Source organism: Canis lupus, chromosome 18 (assembly GCF_011100685.1).
Source record: "Canis lupus familiaris isolate Mischka breed German Shepherd chromosome 18, alternate assembly UU_Cfam_GSD_1.0, whole genome shotgun sequence".
Classification (NCBI taxonomy): Eukaryota; Metazoa; Chordata; class Mammalia; order Carnivora; family Canidae; genus Canis; species Canis lupus.
The window spans coordinates 450,116-463,898 of NC_049239.1; the positions used below are offsets into that span (position 1 = coordinate 450,116).

The 13,783-nt window shown below is 58.6% G+C and overlaps 1 protein-coding gene across 1 annotated transcript in view; it reads left to right on the plus strand.

The window, feature by feature from the left end:
• Window positions 1-13,783, plus strand: part of ABCA13 (ATP binding cassette subfamily A member 13) — a 232,906-nt gene that overhangs the window by 166,362 nt on the left and 52,761 nt on the right. Inside the window, exons 46-50 of the mRNA XM_038562528.1 lie at window positions 1,134-1,223; window positions 5,798-5,867; window positions 8,842-8,957; window positions 10,084-10,165; window positions 11,976-12,084. Coding sequence (XP_038418456.1) covers window positions 1,134-1,223; window positions 5,798-5,867; window positions 8,842-8,957; window positions 10,084-10,165; window positions 11,976-12,084 — 467 coding nt within the window. The remainder of the gene's footprint in view (window positions 1-1,133; window positions 1,224-5,797; window positions 5,868-8,841; window positions 8,958-10,083; window positions 10,166-11,975; window positions 12,085-13,783) is intronic.

Sequence of the window (13,783 nt, forward strand, 5' to 3'; positions counted from 1 at the left end):
TTAAAGATTTTAGGGATCCCTGGGTGGCACAGCGGTTTGGCGCCTGCCTTTGGCCCAGGGCACGATCCTGGAGACCCGGGATCGAATCCCACGTCAGGCTCCCGGTGCATGGAGCCTGCTTCTCCCTCTGCCTGTGTCTCTGCCTCTCTCTCTCTCTGTGTGACTATCATAAATAAATAAAAAATTAAAAAAATAAAATAAAGATTTTACTTATTTATTCATGAGAGACACAGAGAGAGGCAGAGACATGGGCAGAGGGAGAAGCAGGCTCCATGCAGGGAGCCTGACGTGGGACTTGATCCCAGGACCCGGGGTCATGGCCTGGGCTGAAGGCAGGCGCTCAGCCACTGAGCCACCCCGGTGCCCCATTTTAGACAGGTTTAAGTGGTCTTTTCCTCTCCATTTTCTCAAGTCACGGTGACTCTTATGATCCATGTACAAAATGTAATATAGTTTGTTTCCACACCTACCCCAAGGTAGAGGAATAGAACGTCTTACCGCTGACGATGTCTTCAGTGAGGAAATTCAGTACTGGTGGGCTTGGTTCTTTTTCAGCAACGCTGCTTGAACTATCACCTGATTTCTGACACATGTTCCAGTAAAATAAATATGATAATTGGATGTGTACTTAAAGCACACACAGGACTTGTTACCAAGAAAATGTCATTCCATATAGCTCACATATAGAAATAAGAAAACATAAAAATACAAAGCTCCATTGCAGAGCTAGGTGATTGAACAAATTTTCAAACCAAACCAGAGTTCCCACAGTAAGAGGAATTTTAAATAGATTTTAATATATTAATGTGATGAAACATTGTGCGGCCTTTAAAATTTACTTTTAAAAACCATGCAAAAATGCCAAAGATGGCAGGATTATAGTAATAAATGAAAAGATGAGAGCAGTAATGCACTGTGAACATCCATATCCGTATATAAAGATGCAAATCCTTAATCTTATTGCTGGTTTGGCTTTACTATACAGACTCCACAATTAGCTTTATCTGCCATCACGGACAGAGGAATTGCTTGCCTGCATCAGCTCAGCCAGGGCATGCTGCCCTGTGACCTCCCGATGAGCACTAGCACACGGCGCCTTACTGCCTTCTTTCTTTTTGTCTTTGGATGAACAGCAGCGGAAGCGACGGCCAGGAACTCGCCCAGGTGCTTTTGCGGAAGTTTGGAGATCAGGATCTGCTCTGTGGTGGTTTAAACCCAGACCCGTAAGTATCAGACGCCTTTACCAGAGTGCACGCTGCAGCCCCAACCCTGCAGACCCAGAGCACCATCTCCCTGCTGACTGGTCTTGCCTGTTGCAAGTTTATTTTATTTTATTTTATTTATTTTATTTTATTTTATTTTATTTTATTTTATTTTATTTTATTATCTTATTTTTTATTTTATTTTATTGTTTTATTTTATTTTTATTTATTTTATTTTATTTTTATTTTATTTATTTAATTTTTATTTATATTACATATATTTTATATTTTATTTTATTACTTCATTAATTTTATTTTTGAAAGATTTTGTTCATTTATTTTAGAGATAAAGAAAGTGGGGAGGAACAGAGGGTGAGCACAGAGTCTGTTGGGATGGGGCGGTGTGATCCCATGACCCCGAGATCATACCAGGGGCTGAAATCAAGTCCCACCGATCAACCTGCTAAGCCACCCAGGTGCCGCCCCCACTAACAAATTTAAATGACTCGAAATAACTGGAAATAAACATTAGCCTAAGGAGTAGGTTAGGCTGCATACTTGCCCCTTTCCTTCCTTGGCAAACACAGGCTTTATATTATATATTAGAAAAATAATCAATAATCAATAATTAATAGCGTTCAATTTGTTTCATAAAACCCCAAAGTAAAAAGTATAAAATAGCAAGTAAATATGAGACATGCATTAACTTATTCACTTTTTGGGAAAACTTGCACGCATGAAAAGATGTTTTTTTTTGTTTTTTGTTTTTTTACAAGAAAACGTTTAGTCCATTTGGGGGTGAATTACTTTGGCGAATTTTTCTTTTTTTTTTTTTCGAATTTTTCTTCTAAGATTTGAAAATGATTGCATTGAGAGGACTCTTTGATGAAACTTGTGAAAGTCTGCCTTTCTTCATAAACAATTTTCACTACGTTTGCTTGGCTGTTACTTATCGAGGATCTGCTGTAAATACAGGGCTGCCGTCGGAGCCAGGATTGATGCTGGATCTGGCCCTGCCTCAGGAATTTACAGTTCTGGGAAGAGCACGTGGGGCAAGTGATAAAACCACAATGATGGATTAAGTACCGGAGTGTACGTTTTGGGGTAATAAATAGAACAATCCAGACAATAATGCAATATTGGCAGTAGGTTTTCCTAATTAGTGATGACACATCTTTCACATTAGTCATGTGGGCAATTAGCTCGGGAGCAAATAACTATTAGTGGGCTCAGTAAGGAAGAATTAATAGAAAATTCATTATGCTGCCCCACTCTAGTCTGGTTGGAAACCAAAGCCATCCCGCTTACAGAGGGCGCATCGATGGCGATGCCTTGGTTTCCCGCGCGCTGAGCCTCACGGGACGTGACATGCGGTGGCAGAAACTGACGGGAGCTCGGGGACCTCCTGTCCTCAGCTGGCTGGCAGATAAAAGAACTTTTCTTTTTTTAAGATTTTATTTATTCATTCGAGAGAGACAGAGCGAGCACAAGCGAGGGTGGGGGCCGAGGGGGCCCCCGCTGAGCAGGGACCCTGAGGCCGGACTCTATCCCAGGACCCGGGATCATGACCTGAGCCAGAGGTAGATGCTGCATGGACGGAGCCCCCAGGCGGCCCAGAAGGAGATTTCCTTATCAAATCTCTCAAGAGGGGGAAAAAAATGTAGGTTCAGCCCTAAGGACAGCAGGGATCCCCCCTGCAGGCCCCTCCCTAAGGCCCCGCTGACTCGGCCCCTCCCTCAGCCCGGCCTTCCTTCCTTCGTTTTCTGCTCAGCCCTTCTTTTCTTTCCGGATCTGTGGTTTGGTTTTCTCCTTTCTCTTGGTGAAATCCATGGGGGCTCCTCTCAAGCGGTCCTAATCAGCGACCTGTCCTGCCCTGTGCCTTGGTCACCAGGACAAAAGGCCGGGGCTGGCGGGGGGCTGCCTCCCACAAGGCTGCAGATGGAGGGGCTGGAGGCTGGTCCCTGCTTCTTTTCTAGGTTCTCTGCCTGGTCTCATAATTAAATCGAGCTGCGGCAGATTAACAGGAGAAGAGCAAGGGTAGTTAGTATGGGAGGGGGCTCACGGCAGAGACGCAGCCGCAGCCGCTCGACACCTTTCAGACAAAGAAGCCATACGTTTGACACCTTTCAGACAAAGAAGCCATACGTTTGAGAATTGAGAGGACCCAGGGGTGTGGGCTTGGGAGGGGTCGGGAGGAAGGAAGTGACAGGGTTGGCTTCCCAGGGCAGCTTCCCCGGTGAGAAGGGAGCGCACCTGCCGTGGGGACTGTCGTCCTGCCTGGGGCAGAGGGCCGGGCCTGCTGCCCACCAGCACTTAGTCATCGGTGCGCGATGACCACTCAGCCTGCCCTGACCCCATCCCGCTCAACGCTTGTGTCAGCATCTGCCCAGGTGACAAAAACCAGGTCTGATCTGCTAAGGTCCCAGGTGGAGGCCAAAGGTTCTCCGTGAAACCCGGAGGTTCCCTTCCCTAAGTGAGAGCCGGTCTTGGATTCGGGGTTGGCTCCATCTCCCTGCCCTGAGGCCTCTCCCGGAACCGGCCACTTCCCCGTGAGCCCTCTGAGGGTCACCTGGGAGGATGCGGTGATGGTTCTTGACCTGCCTTTGTGATTAGATCTTCAGGACGAGCTCGATGCTGCCCCTTTTCGGAAGCAGCCTGGTGGATTTGGATGCTTAGTCGCGTCCTGCGGAGTCGCTGGTCTAGAGCCGCCTCCCCTCCTCGTGGGAGATGGGCCATTCCGTCCCCGGAACTCTGGGGCCCGGTGGGGAGAGGGGCAGGGTGGTTCCCCAGGTTAGACTGCAGCCCGTGCGGTGTCACCGGCAGCCTCAGCGCCCGCGGTCCCCAGGTTCAGTCCCCTAGGCTGCAGCAGCTGGCGACCTGTGTCTCCGGGGCCCCGCAAGGCGGGTGCTGGGGCCGAGCCCGGGGAGTGCGCAGGTCAGGCTCCGTGGACACGCAGGGGCCCGGCTCCGGGGATGCGGCGGGTCGGGGGCAGGTCCCGCCCGGCCCAGAGCCTCGAGCGCAGGCCCAGGGACCCGGGGACCCACCCCGCTCCGGTGACCTCAGGCCTTGCAGGGCCTCCCCTTTCTCTTCCGAGAAGTGGGGCCCACGAGGAGGTGTCGGCAAAACCCCCTGCGGGGTGGCCGTTGCTCGGGAGATGTGTGTCTCCCCTTCTGAACCGAGTTCCGAGGGGACAGTGTAGCTCGGTAGTGGAGCCGGCGGTGGTGCGTGTGCTTTGGTAACGTTCCCGAGCGACCTCGTATTCACGGGTGGCGGCAACACGAGAACGGGCGTGCCACGGCTGAGAGCTGCCCGGAGCTGCCGGGAGCGCCGCCAGGTCCCAGGAGCACCGGGCGGGCAGCTGGTCTGCGCTGTTGCTCTCTAAGTGCCCGTTAAATTGCTGCGTCCCGCCTCGAAGCGGAATCGGCAGCTCCTCGTGCTTATTAATTGCTGCAGTGCTGCCCGGACCAGCTGGTTCCAGAGCAGGGCCTGAGGCGTCAGAGTGGCCCCGGCCCTGGAGTGTGGCCCCGGCCCCCCAGCCCCCCTACCCTGGAGCACATCCCCGGACTCCCGAACCCCCAGCTCTGGAGCCCGTCCCTGGACCGCTGGCTCCCCAGTCCCCCTGCCCCAGAGCATGTCCCCAGCCCCCTGGCCCCGGAGAGCATCCCTGGACCCCTGGCCCCCCGGCCCCTCAGTCCCTGGTCCCCCAGCCCCCAACCCTGGAGTATGTCCCTGGACCCCTGGCTCCTCAGCCCCCTGGCCCTGGAGCGAGTCCCCAACCCTCCACCCCCCAGCCCCCGGCCCTGGAGCATGTCCCCAGATCCCCAGCTCCAGAGTGTGTCCCAGGCCCCCCAGCCCTGGAGCACATCCCCAGCCCCCTGGCCCCTCAGTCCCCAGCCCCGGAGAGCATCCCCGGCCCCCAGCCCTGGAGTACGTCCCCAGCCCCCTGACCCCGGAGCACATCCCCAGACCCCTGGACCCCAAGCCCCCCAGCCCCAGAGCATATCCCCGGCCCTCCAGCCCTGGGGCACATCCCTGGCCCCTCAGTCCCCCGGCCCCGGAGCACATCCCTGGACTCCCAGCCCTCTAGCCCTGGAGTATGTCCCCGGCCCCAGAGCACATCCCCGGCCCCCCGGCCCCCAAGCCCCCCAGCCCTCCAGCTCCAGAGCATGTCCCTGGACCCCTGGCCCCAGAGCGCATCCCCACACCCCTGAACCCCAAGCCCCCCAGCCCCAGAGCACATCCCCAGCCCCCCGGCCCCCAACCCCCTAGCCTTCCAGCCCTGGAGTGCGTCCCTGGCCCCCCGGCCCCCCAGCCCCTTGTCCCCTGGCCCCCCACCCGGGAGCCTTGGTCGCACATCCCATCCTGCACAGCCAACCAAGTGAGCGTCATTTAATAGACTGGAAATACTGTCATTGTGATAAAACATCGTCATCAGATTAGCAGCTCCAGCTGTGAAAACCAATGTACGAGCCATGCCTTGTGCAGTGGGAGATGCCTGTCGTGCGGACGGCTCGAGGCTGACGCAGCCCTCTTTTGTGGGAATAAAACTGCTCTGTGGTCTGAGAGATCATCCCGGGCCTCTCCTTTGTCTGTAGGATGAATGCTTCATGCTGGCGCCTGGACCCCCCGTCTGCCCCGCGAGCCCGGGATTCCTGCGGCTGCCCGGTAGGTCTGTACGGCGTGTTGCATCTTTGGTGAGTCTAGAAAGTAGCAGCAGTCGGCTCCCTCCGTCTGTAACGTGACTCGGAGTGTCTCCGCAGCCTCCCGGTTGACGGCACCAGCTGGCTTTTGGAAAAGTCTCGTTACGGAGGGTGGACGTTTACTTTTTATTCATCTATTTTCAAGGTATTATTTATTTGAGAGACAGCAGAGCGGAGGGTGGGAGCGGGTGGGAGGAGAGGGAGGAGCAGACTCCCCCAAGCAGGGAGCCCGACGCAGGACTCGATCCCAGGACCCGAGATCACAACGTGCGCCGAGGGCGGATGCTTGGCCGACTGGGCCTGGAGTGGACGTGTATGTGACACGGATGTGGCCCTGCTGTTCACCGGGATAACATCCCCGATGGCATTTTTCAAGCGAATTAATCTTCCTCAATTCGTGATGAAGAAGCTAGAATTGCCTTTTGGCGAGAAATTTCCCCAAATTTTAAGGAGGATGACCTCAAGCCTCGTCCAGTGCCTACGTGAGCATGGAGAGTGACTCCTTAGAAGCTGAGATACCGCCTGGCTTTTGGGATTAAGGTCGCTCACAGAGAGGAGGGAGGGGCCCCGCCATCCCGTCCGCGCAGGTGAATGAGCTGAAATTCCCCCGAAGACCGCGGGGACTCTCCTCAGCGGCATCTCCTGACGGAACGAATAACGAGCGTCGGCCTGTCGGGCACCGGCACGGGGCTCGCGTGCAGCCCTGGTGCCCAGAGGGAGGGGAGAGCGGGCACGAGTGCGCGGCGGCCGCCGTCAGGAAAGCACGGCCCACGGAGAACACGCTCTCGGCGCTCCGCGTTCAGCGGCCGGGACACGGCCCTCCCTGCCGAGGAGCGACCCCGGGGGTCATGCCCTGGACGGACCCGCTTTCCCCCCGACGCGGGCGGCGAGTGGCAGCCCCGTGGGGGAGGCGCATGAGGTGCCCGACCCAGCCTGCGCCCCGAGCCCCCGGGCCCCCGCGGCCGGGTCAGCCTGTGGGAGCTCCCCCGGGGCACAGCCCGCGGCCTCGGCTCCAGGCCCACAGGCACGACGGCGGCCCTTCCCCCGCGCTCCGGTTGTGGAGCTGCCGCCGTCCATCCCCTGCTCTGCGACTGTTCCCTTTCTGTTAAATCTGCGCCTTCCCTTACGAGCTACCTCGGATCTGGCGTCACCAGGCTGGGGGGCGGCGGCAAAGGACTCAGCTGTCCCCAGAGTCACGCCACCTTGTGTGAGCGGCAAGATTCCGGGGACACGCACATAGGGAAACGGGTGCGGGCGCAACGGCTCCCTGGACGCGCGAGCCTGGCCCTGCGGACGAGCTGCCTCTGACGAGGTCCCCCTGCAGCCCGCCCGTGACACCCCTCCCGGTGACCCCTGCCCTCCATGCGCTGTGACCTTTCCTGTGACCCCTGCCCTCCGTGCACGGTGACCTTCCCGGTGACCCCTGCCCTCTGTGCACAGTGACCTTCCCGGTGACCCCCGCCCTCCGTGTGCAGTGACCTTCCTGGTGACCCCTGCCCTCCATGCGCTGTGACCTTCCCGGTGACCCCTGCCCTCCTGCCCGCGGTGCCGGGGTGACACTGCCCTCCGTCCACAGGGCTGGGCCAGCACACACCCAGCATGTTTTGTGGCTTATGTGACCGCTGAGTCCTTGCCTGTGGCACCTGCGTCCCTTGGGTCACACCGGGTTGGACCTCAGACCCTGCCCCCTGGGGTCGAGCCGGCCCGGGAACCCGAGTGTCCTAAGGACGCAGACCGTCTCTCTCCGCTTATGTCCCCCCGAAGCCCCGTGTCCAGCCCCTTGGGCTCCAGGCAAACCCGAGAGTTCCTGTGACCCCACGACCGTGTTGCGGGGTCAGCTCTGCTGGACGGGACGCGTGACCTTGCAGACATGCCGTGAGGGGACGCGCCGAGAGGCCGGGGATCAGGCTGGGCCCCGAGGATGAGGGGCTGCTCTGGGGCCTAACTGCCTGGAGGGCAGCCCGGGAGGACCCAGGGGTGGCCGTCGGCAAGCAGGTGGCTTCCCACACACGGGGGAGGGTGCGCTTGCTTCCTGTGGCTGCGCGGGGGACTCGTCACAACGGTGCATGAAAGCGGCAAGTCCGTGCTGTCACTGTCTGGGGTCAGAAGTCTGGCACCCGCTCACGGGGACGCAGTCAGGTCTGCCTGCTTGGAGGCGGCGGCCGTTGGAGCCATCCTGCCGGCTTCCCTGCTTCTGTCCGCCCCCTCTTCTGGGGACACACGTGCCCGTCAACCCTGGAGAGCCCCCCCCCCCCGAGGTGCTGATTCCAACGACGTCTGCAGCCTGTGCCCCAGGACGGAGCCGACAGGCAGGTTCTGGCCTTCGTGGGCCGGACGGCGCGTCTGGACGGAGCCGCACGGGCGAGGCTGGGAAGAGAACCCGAGGACGCGTCCGAGCGCACGGAGCTTCGTCACTGGGACCTTTCTGAGCAGCTGAAGCCAGTTGCGGCCGTCTCTGCCGCCGTGGATTCTCTTTCCTGACCGTCCCCGGCACGGGGTCTGGGTCCCCACGGCGGCCGGGCAGGGCCCCTCTGCAGCCTCCATCCTGTGACTCGGTGCAGCCGCCGGCCTTCCACGCGGGGGCTGGACGAGAACTGGTTCGGCCTCCACGCCCGGCGCTTCTGCGAGACACATGGGCTTTTGAATCTGTGCTTCGCATCCCTCTCCGCGGGGCCCGGGGCTCCCCAAGTCCACCAGAAGCCCCATCCTCCGTGGGCGTCTCGCCCTCGCACGCACGGGAAAGGCCGTGAGCTCCCGAGCGGAACGGAGGGCGAAGGTCGGGGTGGCGGGCGCCGCATACGGGGCCAACAGACCAGACCGTGTCACAGGCCCAGGTAGTGGCGGGGAGGGGGTCGCGGGCGGTGACGCGCGCCGTGAGGCCGGGAAGCCTGTGCAGGCTCTAACCACCCGTCTGCCTTGCCTCCTCGGACCGCCGGCAGTGCGCGAACACGAGCGCCGGGGCCCCCTACCTGACCGACCGCCTGGGCCACACGCTGCTGAACCTGTCCGCCTTCCCGCTGGAGGAGTACTTGCTGCTGCCGGCCGCCAAGCCCAGGTGGGTCCGCGCGGTCCCCGCGTCTCCCCTCCAGTCACCGGCTCGGCCCTGACGCTCCTAAAGACGCCAAGAGATGCTGTGGGCCACGGTGAGGCTCCTTCCGGGTGCAAATGCCGCCCGCAGAGGTTCGCTCCGGGCGCCAGAGGCGAGTTTCCCTCTCAGAGACCAAGGCCGTGTCGGGAGCGTCTCGACCCGTCTCCCCCTTAGCGGGGACGGCCTAGGAGGAGTCCCCTCCTTGGACGCTCCCCCTCCTGCTGCCCACCTCTTCCTTCGTTTTGTTTTTGATTTTTAAGATTGATTTATTAGAGCGAGTGTGCACGGCGGGAGGGGCAGGGGGCGGGGATCCCAAGCTGACCCCGTGCTGGGTGCTGGGCGCAGAGCCCGACCGGGGGGGCTCGATCCCATGACCCCCAGATCACAACCTGAGCTGAAGACCAAGGCTCAGACGCTCGGGTGACCGAGACCGCAGGTCCCCAGCTCACCTCGTATCCCCAAACGCGTCCCGGAATCTGTTTTCCAAGGCGAGGGCTCGAGGGCTTGCTTGCCAGGGACTCAGTGATCCGTGGCCCATAAAAGGCCCCCGGTCGCCGTCTCTCCGACGACTTCTACCCTGAGTGAATGAATGAGTGAACGCATGAGTGCACCGCGCCCGGGGGTCGTGCATCCTCACCCTGGTCGGGGCCTGGTCGGGGCCTGGTCGGCCGCGTCTCCTCACCGTGCGGGCCCCGGACGGCGCGTCCCTGTGAGGAAGCCTTGGCCCTCCCTGCTGAATACTCGGGGTCCTCGGTGGACGCCCGGCTCCCGCGCCCGCCATGCCCCCTGCGTCCCCAGCACCTGTGTGGTTGGGATCCAGGTCACACTGACCCTGGAGCCGCTCTTGGGCCGTCAGGGTGGTGACGAAATGCCCCCCGGCTGCACGTGCTGGCTCACTGATCAAAGCACAGATCCCAGGGTGGGCGTCCGCCGTTGGCTCAGGGGTGCTCCCAGGGCCCTGGGGTCGAGCCCTGTGGCAGCTCCCTGCTTACCGAAGAGCCCGCTTCTCCCTCTCCCTCTCTAATAAATAAATGAAATCTTTTTTAAAAAAAAAAAAAGCACATAAAGTACTAACAGCCGCCCCTGTTACCAGGCTTGGAGGCTGGACGTTCGGAGCGCGGATCCCTGCTCAAGACGCGGATCCAGATGCATCCCAACCCGACACTGTGGCGAAGGTAAAGGTCTTCTTCTCCTCCCTGCATCAGGCTTCCTGCACGCTGCGCTCTTTCCCTCCTTTTCTTTCTTTTTCTTTAGAATATTTCATTTGTATGTATTTATTCATGAAAGACACAGAGAGGGAGAGACACAGGCAGAGGGAGAAGCAGGCTCCATGCAGGGAGCCTGATGGGGACTCGATCCTGGGACCCAGGGGTCACGACCTGGTCCAAGGGCAGACGCTCCCCGCTGAGCCCCCCAGGGACCCTCTCACCCTGCTTTGAAGATAAAAATTAAACAACTGGAACAAAATGGGATAGAAAGCCCCTGACCAAGGGAAGAGACCCCGTGGTCTGTCCTCCTTGCCCCCAGTGATGCCGCTCAGGGAACCCTGGTGTCACAGGACCTTGGGTCCGCCCACGCTCCCCCAGAAGAGCCTAGACTGTCCTGCGGTCTGTGCTTAGTGCCAAGAGCGATTTCTTCTTTTTTTGCAGTTAAAACACACACACAAAAAAACAAAAAACAAAAAACAAAAACCCAGAATTAGCGAACGATCCTCTGTGACATTAAGAACGACTTGAGGTGGAGGTGCAGTGGCGGGCTGGTGAGGGCCGTCGGGGGTCTCCTTTGTGGGCGGCTCACTGGGGTGGGCTCCAGGCGCCCCGCGACCCATCTCGTGCTCGCCTTGCCTTTCTATGTGACGCGAGTGGTGGTTCCTGACCTCGTGGCTCTCAGCCGCTTGGCTGTGGCCACTGGGGAGCTGGCGGGAACTGGGTCGTGCTGGGAGGATGTGGGGGGGTGGTTGCCCGCAAGGGGCGTGAGGCCTGGTGGCCTTGCCACTGCGGGACCTGGATGCTTCTTTGTGGGACCTGCCGGGTGGCAGCCCTGATCCCATTGCCAAACACGGCCCCGTCCAGAGAAACGAGCCGTCCAGCCGGCGGGATGAAGACCGGGGCCGCCAGCGGGGTCGTGGGGTCCTCGCAGCGTGCGGCAGCTCCCCCAACGGAATGTACAGCCCAGGGGCCCCCGGGGGCCCAGCGGTTAGCGCCGCCTTCAGCCTGGGGTGTGACCCCGGGTCCTGGGATCGAGTCCTGCGTTGGGCTCCCTGCATGGAGCCTGCTTCTCCCTCTGCCTGGGTCTCTGCCTTTCCCTGTGTGAATAAATAAATAAAATCTTAAAAAAATAAATAAAAAAATAGAAAAGAGTCCATTAGAATAGCAATATCCTTCAGTACAGGTCCCATCAGTGTGTTTGCTCTGCTCTGTTATCTCGGCTTTCCTGGCCTCGTCTCCTGTTCCTCCTCCGTCCTCTTCCTCCTGACGGACAGCCGCGCTGCTCTATTCTCCGTGCTCGGCGAACGTTCAGGTCAATGTATTTGGAGAAATAATGTTCCGTGTTCAGTCATTAATTTGAAAGTAATCTTTTTTGTTTTTTTTCTGATCATTTTCTTTGCTTTTAATTTGCAGGTCAAATTTTATTAGCTTACTGACCGAGAAAGAAAGAAAGAAAGAAAGAAAGAAAGAAAGAAAGAAAGAAAGAAAAAAAAATGATGGGTTTAGGTTCCTTTTTCGCTGTGAAAATATAATTATAGAGCAGCATTCACATTTGTTCTGGGGAAAATTAATCTATTTTTAGCTGCAAATTATATGCTCGAGATGAATGTGAAATTAGCAGAGTGAGGGGCCTGCCTGCTGCCGGCCCGCGGGGTTGCGCCCGGGCCCGACGTTCAGGCTCTGAAGCCCGTGGACTCACGTCCTTTGTGTCTCGGGGTAGCTGACGGCGTGGGACTGACCTCACGAGACCCATTACGTGTTTTCTTGTGTGTTTTAGGTGTGGTACAACCAGAAGGGCTTTCACGCCCTGCCTTCCTACTTGAATCACCTCAACAATCTCATTCTGTGGAGACACGTGCCCGCTGCCGAGGACTGGAGACGATACGGTAATGGCCCGTCCCGTGCAGGCGCGTTCACTGCTCAAAAGCCAACGTTTCTGAAGGGGAAAGTGCAAAGACGGCGGAGCCGATGCACGCGAAGCGTGATGAGAAGGTCTTCCCAGGGCAGCCTCTTTGTGCGTGAACGCACGAGTCACACGATTCTGGGGGTTGGCCTCTGGCGTCGCACAGTGTCCCCACGCTCTTGCCGTTCGGGCCCCGTCTGCGCAGTGGGGTGGAGGGACGGTGACAGGTTCCCTCTTGAGGGCCTCGCCGTCTCACGGGAGCGAGAATCATTCCTCTTTTTTTTTTTAATAAAGATTTTATTTTTTATTTTTTATTTATTTATGATAGACATAGAAAAGAAAGGAAAGAAAGAAATGAAGGAAAGGAAGGAAGGAAGGGAAGGAAAGGGAGGAAAGAAAGGAGAAAGAAAGGAATGGAAAGAAAAAGGGAGAAAAAGGAAGGAAAGAAAAGAAAGGAAGGAAAGCAGGTGACCGAAAGCGCACTTACGGCCCCCCCCCAGCCCGCCACCGCCGCCGGCGCAGGCAGGCACCACTACCTGAAGGCCGGCGTACGACGCATCCTGCCGGCCCTCCCGTCCTGTCCGCCCTTCCTCCCTCCTCCCGACCTCAACTCCCTTCCCTCCGACCCTCCAGGCCCCCCCTGCCGCCCACGTCCTCCCCCGCCGTCCCCTGCCCCCCAGCCATGCCGGACCAGGTGGGCAGGAGAGAAAGAAGAAGGAAAAAAGAAAGGAAAGGAAGGAAGGAAAGAAAGAGGAAGAAAGCAAAAAGAAGCTTATTTGGAAAAATTGACCCAAGGTCATGTCCGGAATCCAGAGTGACTTGATTGACTTAAGGGGATGTCATTTGCCTCCCTTGCGTGGGGCAGGCTGCAATTCATCAAATTCTTTCAGCTTCTCAAAAAAAAAAAAAAAAAAATTCAAGAAAGCAGCCAGCTGTAGGAGCATGGACGGGCCGCAGCCGCCGGCTTTACTCACAGCGTTTCCTGTTTCCGCATCAATTCCAGGGAAGCAAATCCAAAGCGATTTCCCGGGTGTCCTCACCTTACCCCACTTTATCTTTTTCCTCCCGGTTTGTTTCCCACCAAGTGTGTAATGAAGCGAGGCTGGATCCTTCGGTGGCACCGTCATCGCGTGGGAAGCTGGTGGGGAATACGCGGAAGGAAACACGCTGGTGCCCAAGGGCAGTGGGTCTCGGGGGAGGGCAGCAGGCGGTGCGCACGGGCCTCGAGCGCGGGGGTCCCCGGGAGACACGGTGCCCGCGGCGTCCCCGCGCGGACGAGGGCCTTGTAGGGCGGCCGCGTCAGCCCGCTGCGCTGCTCAGAGGACGAGGCCCAGCGGGACCGGCCACCGGCGGGCTCTGGGGCCCTGGGCTCGAGGTCAGGCTGACGTCAGAGCCCTGACCCCACGACTCCCGCAAGTCGAGAGCTGCGTCCTGGGGCCGGGACCCCGGGCCGAGGTCGAGTGAGAGCAGGTCGTAGCCACGAGGGAGTCGTGCTGTCCTCTCGGCTCAGGGCCGGGGTCCGGCTCGGCCTGGTCGCCCGCCTGGCCTCGTCCGACAGAGGGAGGACTGTGCGCCTCCCCGGCGGCCTTCCCCTGTGTCCGAGGATGAGCGCGAGGACCAGGACGGGTGCCCGGGCTGGAGGGCGGAGGGCGGTCGCCGGCAAGCCACCTGGCGGCCGAGCG